Below are 11,120 nucleotides of genomic sequence, written 5' to 3'. Positions count from 1 at the left end.
ATTAGAGGGTTGAAGTAAAAATAAAAATAAACAAAAACAAACTCATAGCATGTTAGTAGCACAGCAGATGACAACATACATACAGGGTTCGATTTGCAATATAAACAAAAACAGAGGGTGCCATTAAAGAAAATACACTTATTTGTAAAATTAGTAAAAATAGAGCAGCTATTTTAGCTATCAAATTATTATGTTTATTTGTATTTTTGGACCAATTTTGACCAATTTGCCCAAAACAGGGACACTGGTTAATGCGGTTAACTAACTATTTATTCAATAGTTAGATTGTGATAATGATCAATTATCAAACATGAATATCAGACAGTCTACACATTTCCCAAAGGAAACTAATTCAGTCTGACCAGAAGTAGGGAATAAAAACAATATCGCCACCAGTCATAAAGAACCCAACAAATCGAACCCTGACACCACGACACGACACGCAACAAGCATGGACGATCACAGAGATGGGAAAACATGGTGTTTAGGTGAAACAGAGACACATTCAGGTCATCCTGGTGGGACGACCTCTCTTGTATTATTTCAACAGCACGGTTTCTTTGTCAGTTGCAACAACAACAAAAAAATAGGAGATATTAACAACGTGGATATGAAACCACATCCATGAGAATGAGCGTGTTTCCACTCATTCAGTACAGCAGCGGGATTTGCCCATGCAAAAATAATGAAACACACATCCAAAAGCAGAAGCTGGTTACAAACGTCAAGTCAATGATACTGTATGAATGGATGATCACAGATTATCATACAATAGTTAAAGGTTAATACTAGCTTATTGTTTTGCCTTGGTACTCCAACGACAACCTTAGCTGGGGAGATTTGGATTGGTCAATTTTAGGGCTGTCAAAGCTAACGCAATAATAACGTGTTGACGCAGCGTTGTTCCGTTTTGACTAGTGCCCGACGCATACTTTAGGAAACAGTTAGCATCAACGTCATGTCGAAAGAAATGGTATTTTGAATGGCATGTTCAGCAGCTACCATGGGTCTGTTGACAAGACTGTACTGTCAATGATTTACTTTAGTTGTTAGTAACTACCAGAGTTCTTACTTACTTTGTATTCCTTGCGCAACATAGGCCATTGTTGAACAGTTTCTACCCTTGTCCACTGGAGTACATCTAGTCTCAAATACAATTTGTTAGCCATGCATACAGGTAATGCGGACAGCTCTATAGCTTTAATTGAAAACATCTCGCTTTCAGCAGACCACACTTGTGCGGCGGTCGAGAAACCCCTGGACAACTTCACAAGGAGCAAGCTTTAAATTGCTAAATGGGTGACATAGCTTGCAGGCCAATTAACATTGTGGAGGATGAGAGTATGGTCGAATAATTTTAATTGCATCCAACAATTGCACTTATGAATTGCTTGGAGAGCCACCACTGTATGGAGATACACAGTAGTTGACCTATTGGACTTCATTAAGCAATATTTAGATAAGCAGTGGGAAACTTTAAAAGTGTGAAGTTCCAGACTACTCATATTAAGAATAATAATATGCAGGTCAATCTGCCCATCTGCCCATTTTTTGGCCTGTTAGGCTCGTTATTTAGTTGTTTGCCAATTACAGTTCTTCAAGCATTTCTGGACAATGTTTGTTATTGTTTTGGGTTGTTGACTGATTTCCAATAATACATAAATATTTCTCAAAGCAAGCTTAGTATTTGTCCACTTACATAATGATAAGAGTGTGAAATACTTTAAGGTACAAAAACACATGTGATTAATCAAGATTAGCTATGGACAATCATGTAATTAATTGTGAATAAATATCACAATCGACTGACAGCCCCTAGAGACTCCTGAGACGCTGGTCTCCTGACTAATGGTGGGTTGCCTGTGAACATTTTGTTTCAATTCGCTTTTTTGTTATTGTAGGAGGACATTCAGCTGAACCCCATTATAGGCTATGCACTGGACTCTTTGAGTTTGTGACTTTCAAATGCTGCCTCGCCAGTCTTCTGGAATACTAAATCAACCACACTGAACGATTTGCTCTTTTCAGGACAGAATCCAAATTTGAAACACTTGCTCAGAGCACACTGACAACTACAGTACAAAACACATACAAAATATTCACATATACTGTATGTTATATAATGTGGACCAATATGTCCTCTTTTTTGCATTTAACATGACTTCCATTAAGGAAGATTGACATAAGGTTAAAATCGGACAAACGAAAGATCTGTATCCGCACCTGCTACATTCAACAAATCGTATTTCAGTGCCAATTTAGCGTACAGAGTCAGTCTGGATTTACAAGAGAGCAGCTGTTCATCGGCCATCTTGACCAAAGCCAGCTGTGGGACCAAACGATAATTTACTGCAGATGTTGTAACTAAAAATACAACTCTGCATTTTCCACATGCCTCTTAAAATGAAAAAAGAAAAAAACACAGGTTCACCATAGGCAGCGCAACTTGGAAGTGTAGCTATAAGAGATCCCCCAAATGTATGAAAAGAAAAAGCGGGGGGTTCTAGGGGTGAATTCCATGTAGGTCTTGCACTGGTGGAATTATGTGATCCAAACCTCCCACTGCTATATGGCTGCTTCACAGCAAGCGCATGAGGGAATGACAGGGTTCCCTGTAAGCTCCATGCATTGGCAGTTAGCCGTTTAGGGTCTCCATTAAAGTGTTAAGAAAATGAAGTCCTGTTTTCTTTTTTAAAAGAGCCACCATGCGAGGGCAGAGGGGCTGCACCCCCACCAAGCCAAAAGCCACATGCTCATCAGGGGAGCAACACTAAACCTGGCTTTGGAAGGAAGAAAAAGCATGAGAGAGAGAGGAGAAGAAGAAGAAGAAGAAGCTAAGACAAGTAAATAGAGAGGATGAGATGGAAGGAGACAGATGTTTGATGTTGTTCACAAAAACATTAAGAGAGAGAGAGAGAGAGAGAGAGAGAGAGAGAGATGCAGAGAGAGCACTGAGGCAACCTGAAACAGGTTTAGTACTGGGGGAAGCAGCCCAAAAGTAAAGTGCAAACCTTGCGTTCACACACACCACCTCACTGTCAACAGAGCAGGAGCGTGCCGTGACCACTGGGCCGTGTGTGTGTGTGTGCGTGTGTGTGGGCATACTGTGGACTGGACAGAACACGCTAGTCCTGACACCACTGCTCGTTGAACCCGAGCATCGCTATGCGCCCGGGAGGGGGGACGGGGACGACGACGATGACCTTGCACATCCAGACAGAAGGTCACGACCCCTGGAGCTACGGTTATGTCACAGAAATGACAAGACCTTTTCCTTTTTTATAAGAGCCAGGTTATTTTCAGATTAAAAACACAAACCCGAATTTACCCTTTGGAATACATGCTGTCGGACGTACGCAACAGCACCAACACAATTATTATTCATTATTGTCCTGTTCCAATCAAGTATGAATTTGTTCATCCACAAATGAACACAAAGGATTAAAATAATTTGCTTAAACAGATGGTGACGAATTTTAAATGAACAATTGTCACAACTATCTGTCCTCTGCTCTGTCCACATACAGTAAGGTTTTGTATAGACCCCTGCAGTCCTGATGTCGCTGCCGCTAGATGGCGCTATTCCCCTGGTTCGTGGGGATATTAGTTTTGTTGGAAGGCCCACAGTGGAATCTTAGGTCACTTCATAATGAGGACTGTGTTCGAAAAATGAACAAATCACCCCGGAGATTTCACTCAGTCACATGGATATGAAGCATCGACTGAAGGTGGAAATGTACAAATATACCCAAAGAGTAACACAATAAACGCTAGAAAATAGTCAAAGTCTACATTTCCCAGTGCTTGTTGTTACCAGTGCTTGTCTTGACGGAGCGTGACGCATTTTAGTATAGCGACATTGATTTCAGACCCATGTAGATTTAAGACTTTTACGACTTTTTCTCCAGAAACAGGCTGTATCAATTTGATTTGACTATCAAATATGAATGAATATCATAAACAATGCAGAGCCACCCCCCTGACAGAAAGTCCTGGGTGATTATTGGAACATAGTTCTTATACGAGACGATCTAAGATCCCCCTATGTGGATTTTAAACACACAGATAAAAGAAACCATAGCGCCCTCTTTCTAGCAGCAGTCACATCAGACTTCAGTACTCTATAAGGCAGCCCAGTAGGAAAAAGAGCGAGGTGAATGTGAACAGGTCTGATGGGGAGGTCACGGCAGTAGCTCCGTCAGCTCTGTTAGCACTGCGGAGGAATGTGTATCCATCAGTGGTTCCCAAACCCTTTCATTTCAAGGACCCCCCCCCCTCGTTAAAGCAGTGGTTCCCAAACAAAGATTATTAGACGTTTGCCACCGGGGATCCACTAGTGAAAATAGAAGATCTAATTCTTGTAGCTATTTTCACTACTTCTTATCTTAATTAACGTAGATATTTATATTTATTTATGGAATTTGTTGTAAATTGTATACAATTGTTTTACATTTTAATAAATTATAATAATTCTTATAATAAAATAATAGGGAAGGAAAATTAAATTTGTACTTGAGTCATGGACACATTTGTTGGTCAGTGACCCACAATGGGTCCCGGTCGACCGACTGTTTGGGAAACAACCCCCCCCCACACACACACACACAGTTTGAGAACCACTGGTATAGACGCGCGGAGGGAGGGGAGAGGAGGAGGAGGACTACCTACTGGGACAGTGGTGGGTTCCGTGGCCGTCCTGAAGGAGATCTTCCGGGCCGGGACTTGCCCTGCTGGTTCTCCGCCACCACGTACACCTCGTACTCCGTGTTCCAGTCCAGGCCGGTCAGCACCGACGTAGTCACTGCCGGTTGGCAGGCGGATCTCCGGCTTCCAGTCAGACGTGCTCTTCTGGAGAGAAAAATCAAATCCCATCCGTCGTGTGAAGTGAGGGGCGCTCTTATCATCGTACATCATCCATCATACATCATCTCATTCCGGCCAATCGTAAATTTCCGTCCTGACCTTCGTCTTCAATGATTGTGTTACGCAGATGTTTGTCTTTACACAAACTCTCAAAATGGTCCCAAAGGTTTCATGACATTAATTTTCATTTATTTTTTGCTTTTCTTTTAGGTTTCATGACCTCAATTACACCCACACAACCTGAACATTGAACATTCAGTGGATCTTGAGCCAGAAAACCCCAGACCATAGAAAATCTACTAAATGTTAAAAGTTCAGGTTTTTGAGTGGTGCAACCATAGGGTGCAGCCACTCCAACGCCCAGCTTTGTCCGTCCCTGTTGGTGTCCGTCCGTCCTGTTGGTGTCTCTGTTTCTCTATGTTTAGGGTACCAACAGGGGGCGTTGTTGCACCACTCACTTCAGACAAGTCTGATTTTTTGGGTGCAATTGAGCTCAGAAAACCAAAAAAAAAGCGAATCTACAACTAAACTAATGTCACGATCCCTTTAATGTTTGTGTTAGGACAACGTTTGTGTTTGCACACACACTAAAAGCTGGAAATAGGAGGGGCTATAGCGCCCCTCAAAAAATCTAATCCGTGTGAAGTGAGGGGCCCTCTTATCATCATTCCGGCCAATCACAATTTGCGTCCTCACTTTTGTCTTCAACGTTTGTGTTTATGTAATGTTTGAGTTTACACTAACACAAACACAATTCATTCATTCATTCATTTTCAATGGCATTCAATGTTTGTGTAAGGACAATGTTTGTGTTTACACACACCCTCAAAGCTGGACATAGGAGGGCCCTCAAAAACAAGAAATGACCGGTTATTGTTTATCATAATCAGAACCTTGCTAAGGTGGCCATTCACACCAAACACGATGGCGATAACTTAGAAATCTGTCGTTTAAAAAAATCATTCTAACTCAAATGGATGGCAGCGTCCACACCACAACTACAGTGTGGACGAAATAATCTGGTTTGGTTATTCACGCAGACGAGTAGGCCAACTGTCATTACCTCAGCTCCATAATGAATAACCAGAGTCAGATAATACAACTGTCATTACCTCAGGTATAGGTACAACTATCTCAGCTCCATAATGAATAACCAGAGTCAGATAATACATATATCCTAGACCTATTGCACACGTCTTTAAGTCTCTCTCTCTCACTCCCCTCCTCTCTTATTGGTAGGGAGAGTGAGAAAAATATTCATTGCTGTCAGGAGGAAACCACCTAACTTATAAAAATCAATGCTATTGAACACCCTTTACGTCTGTGTGTAACTCCACCACTTCACCTCTTTGTTTTCAAGGTTTTCTTCATTTCCTGAAAAATGAAGATTTTGGGTGGCAGCAGATATATATATATATATATATATATATATATATATATATATACTGTATATTTTTCCACTCATGAGTTTTTCCGACTGAACTCGGTCTCGAATGTAAATCAGGTAATTAGTCAAGTGGTACTCACGGCCTTGTATCTGATCAGATAATGTTTAATGGGCGAACCCCCATCATCCTGCTTGATCCAGTTGACCTTCAAGGAGTTTCCTCCGGTCTGGATCTTGGCCTCCAGCTTAGGGGCATTAGGCTCCCCTGCAGGGGACATACCGGGAGACAGTCGTTAGTTACCGTGGCAACGGATCAATACATCAATATCTCGCCTCCTTTCATCTTCTAGATACAGTGGGTCTAAGTTCAGGATGCGTATCACAGACTACACCATCCGCAATGTTCATTTCATTATCTCATAGTTAAACACTTTCCAGCTCACGTCCCTATTTATAGGCATGTCATCAGTATAGGCGCTTATACGTTTTCAAGACATTTGTGCACAATTTGGATCGGAAAATATCCGATCCATAAGCTCAACAAGGTGTCCCTTTGTAGATCAACAGGATTGACTGGTTAAAAATAACTCTGGGGTTTTGCAGTGTACATGTAATAGGTGTGTGTGTGTGTGTGTGTGTGTGTGTGTGTGTGTGTGTGTGTGTGTGTGTGTGTGTGTGTGTGTGTGTATGTATGCATGCTTACACGTGTGCGTGCAATTGCATCATACCTGATGGCTAGGTAATTAAGTAAATGACAGAGCCAAAGTCAAATCTCTGCGGTGGTATTATTATTTAGCAGTCCCATCAGCTGTGCCGTTGTTTCTACAGCGTGTCTTTCATCAAAAGGACAGCTATCTCATTAGAGCCGCGGTGGAGGACGTTCTCTAGCGCAGACACGATTATGTTTTCCGTCCATTGTTGTCTCAAGGGTGGCGTTTTGATTGAGAGGACAGTGGGCCGGACGCCCTTTGAAGTAGTGTGCATGCACCTGTTTGTTGAGGTGTTATGCTGCTCGTTAGCTGTGTGCTCCTCCAGAGTAATGAGAGGGACACTGAGATAATGAGGCCGCAAGCCTTGATTGGACGTTGTTACTCCATTACATTTAATAACGTTAACATAGTCCGGGGAGATGCCATGTCACCGCGTTGCAGCTTATGGCAGGTATGTGTGTGTGTGTACAGTATGTGTGTCGTGCACACTCGCGAGTGTGTTTGTGTGTGTGTAATGATGTTTTTCCTGACTATACTATCATGCCATCGCAAAGCACAAAAGGCTAGAGAGATGATGATTAATCACCAAATGCTCATTAATCATATTGGTTACACCCAGTTAGCGTTATAAATGCCATTAACGCAAACTGAAGTATGGCATATTGAAGCCCAGAACTTTTATTAGTAATGTGATACTATAAAGCTCAGGTCTTTATTGTTTGAAATGCTTATTGGTTTGAGATCAAAAGTACTGAACATTGTTTGTTGTTCAATAATCGATACTTGTACATTCCAGTTAATATATTCTACACATTGCATTAGAGACAGTAATAGCTAGCTGCATGAATGTCACCCTGTTAACATTTGAGTCTTGAAGAACATCATTATTTGTTTCTGTCTGTATTCCTGTATAAAAGTAGCTTGACATAAATATATTAGTTCTTAAGACATTACCAGTTCAGGTGTTCTATAAACAGTTAAGTTCCTACTAGAATCTACATTAATTTATTTATTGAGCATTTAAAACGTTGTTTTGATCAGGACATGTGCATGACAACTTTCCCTCACTAAGACAAAGTGAGATACATGTGGCATTGAAAGAAGACAGGTCATAATTGGTATAATAATCCCAAATCATGTGTGTAATAAAGTCTTGTATTGTGTTGGAAGCAGAGGAAAGATTACCTGTGTCACATTCTAAAAGCACAATTTCTCTCGCATGCATTTCTTTTAAAAAGTGAAAAGGCCCATTCACGTTCATTTCCCCTTAATCAGTAACAATTCATCCACCACTTCCATTGATTGCAGTTAATTCATTTTACATGCTTGAAGGCACTTTCTCTTGATGCAGAGTAGATTAATTATTTTTTAACATTCTCCTGCAAAAGTGCATTCATTCAATCAGATTCGGAGTGAGCATGGATGACGCTAGAAGCGAATAGAACAGAGTTAGTGTGAAGAATTTGCAGTACAGGGTTGTCATGTACAGAGTTAAAATGCAATAGAGATTATACAGTACAATCACAGGTAGGTTAGGTGTTCTTGATGCTAAGAAGGAGAAGAGAGAGGTTGTTAGGTTCACCCAGAAGTGATTTTCAACATGCACTTTTAAATGCACACACACACACACACACACACACACACACACACACACACACACACACACACACACACACACACACACACACACACACACACACACACACACACACACACACACACACACACACACACACACACACACACAGCTGTTATTCATAATGTAATGATTCTAATATGTTTTGCAGCAACTTAACCACTTAAACCCTATAATTAGTTGACCGGAGTGCCCCAGGGGTCTAGATTAGGCCCCAGACGTTTCTTTCCCCTATATACTAAATATCTTTGCAGAAGATAGCCCTGCATACAAGCTCACGACGCACCGCAAAGCTTCTAGATCTGCTATTTCCCATCCCCAGAATAGAGACATCAGGGTTCAAGTGGTTAATTTGGATCTTAAATTCCATCTGATGCGACAATAACTGTTAAAAATCAATTAACTTAATCATATGGCGCATTCATTCACTGTAGAGCAGTGGTTCCCAGAGTGGGGTCTGGGGACCCCCAGAGGTCCTTGAGGGAGTTCCAGGTGGTCCCCAGATACAAATGGACCCTTATCGGTCTGTAACTCAAATGGGGTTCCGCGGGCAAATAAGTGTTCATTTGGGGGTCCTTGCCATGACAAAGTTTGGGAACCACTGTTGTAGAAGACTTAATATTGGCTATTATAAAGTTATTGTCACAGCAGATAAATCAACAGGAGGCCTTATATGGAAATATGAGTTTCAAGACAATGCATAATGAGTAAGTAGCGCAAGGTGGAACACCCAGAAACACAAGACGTCCAACACGGACAGACATGCACGGTAAAAAGAGGCAGGAAGTGACATGACAGCGGAACGCCAACGTGCATGCGTACATTAACTCGAGGTGAATCGCTCAGTTAGTGCATTCACTAATAAAGTCATTCTCGGATGGAAATTCGTTTGAAGGAGGAGAGAAAAAAACCCGAATTGCTCGGTCGATTCGAGCAATCGAGAACGACGATGATGCGCGTGCGATGCAGTTTGCAAACAGTGGCCGTTTAATGCTGCTGAAATAATGAAATAAAACAGATAAATAAAGTGAACTAAACTTAAAACTCAAAATAAAAATAAATAAAAATGTGCGTAAAGTTAGGCCTTTCTGCGTAATCTGATAACTTTTAAGTGCTAATGGTGCCTCCTGCCCTAAAACTTACTTTAGAAACTTGACAGTGGAGATTCAGGGGTCAAACATTAGCATTTCTCCAACTTAAATCATCTAATATTCTACTTATATAGACTAATAATAATAGACTAATAACAATAATGATATATATAATTATTATATTATTATTATTATATTAGTGATATATATAATTATTATATATATAATCATAGATTTGCGAAAAATCTATGTAGAGGCACTAAGAGATAATATGCATACTGGTACTTATGATAATATGCATACTGTAGCATTATTCTTTAATGGGTGAAATGATCTTTTCATTTTCAGGTTTTTTGTATCTAGTGGAAAAAAAACCTTAAAACGTGTCTTAACGGTAATGGTTGGAGATGATGTGTATGCAGCATAAATGCAGGTTGACCAAAAAATAAATACAAATAAAATAATAATAATAATAAGGGTAATAATAATAATAATAATAATAATAATAATAATACGATATACTAATCTAGATGAAAAATGTAGTGGCTGAAGGTTGTAACATAACTGTCAGATGTAATAAATCTAATCTGGTAATGTTTAAAAAAAAATGATCAATGTAGTGTGTTGAGCTCTAAGAGGCCGAACTAAAAAACGAAAAACAAAGATTACCTTCTGTTCACCCAGCGGAGACGGCATCATCAGCACCATGCAAGAGCCACATGACAAAGTCATATACGCACGCACATGATTGGTTGAAAGGAAAGTGGTGTAAGGAGGGTAGGTTCACATGGGGAAAATATGAAGCATTGTTTTAAAACAAATAAACATGGGTAATACACACAAAACAAGGATGTTATGGACACAATGGGAACAAACGGCAAAAGGAACACAACATGAATTGATACAACAGATTTACGAATGCACATCACCCATTCTTGAGATAAGGGACAAAACTTTTTTCAAACTAGATTTTTTTTTTTTTTAAGATACATTCAAATCAAATAGATGTATTTGTAGACACAGGTCTCAACTACCAATCTTGAGAAGGAACAGGTTTTTCGCATAACATTTCTTTCTAAAATGGGACATTTATGCACTTAATACCTGATTCTTGTCAACTCCGTCAGACACACTAAAATCCCTTTTAATTGAATTTGATAATTTCAACAATAATATAAAGTCCTCAGTTATCTTATAATGGCTTTCAGTAATCAAGTTAAGTAATACAATTATTTTAATATTGTTTTGTTCCAATATCACACTATTATGAAATATCCAATTTCTCAAATCCGTCATTTCAACCTTTATTTTCAATATTATAACATGAAAACCATGTAAAAAAAAAAAAAAAACATCATTACGTATCATTTCAGTTGGTGTTTCAATACATAAGCACAAAAGATTTAACATCGAATTTTCTATTTCTTTGGAAA

At 39.8% G+C, this 11,120-nt stretch overlaps 1 protein-coding gene across 2 annotated transcripts in view; it reads right to left on the bottom strand.

Moving 5' to 3' along the window:
• The window catches only part of ncam1a (neural cell adhesion molecule 1a), a 323,979-nt gene that overhangs the window by 25,989 nt on the left and 286,870 nt on the right, over window positions 1–11,120 (bottom strand). For both annotated transcript variants that reach the window (XM_083778965.1, XM_083778966.1), the window contains exons 14-15: window positions 6,391–6,515; window positions 4,671–4,848 (exon numbers count right to left, since the gene is read on the bottom strand). In XM_083778965.1, the coding sequence (XP_083635091.1) occupies window positions 4,671–4,848; window positions 6,391–6,515 (303 nt within the window). The remainder of the gene's footprint in view (window positions 1–4,670; window positions 4,849–6,390; window positions 6,516–11,120) is intronic.

Source organism: Protomyctophum parallelum (assembly GCF_964188405.1).
Source record: "Protomyctophum parallelum genome assembly, chromosome: 1".
In the NCBI taxonomy this organism is placed as follows: domain Eukaryota; kingdom Metazoa; phylum Chordata; class Actinopteri; order Myctophiformes; family Myctophidae; genus Protomyctophum; species Protomyctophum parallelum.
This window is presented reverse-complemented; position numbering and strand designations above follow the sequence as displayed.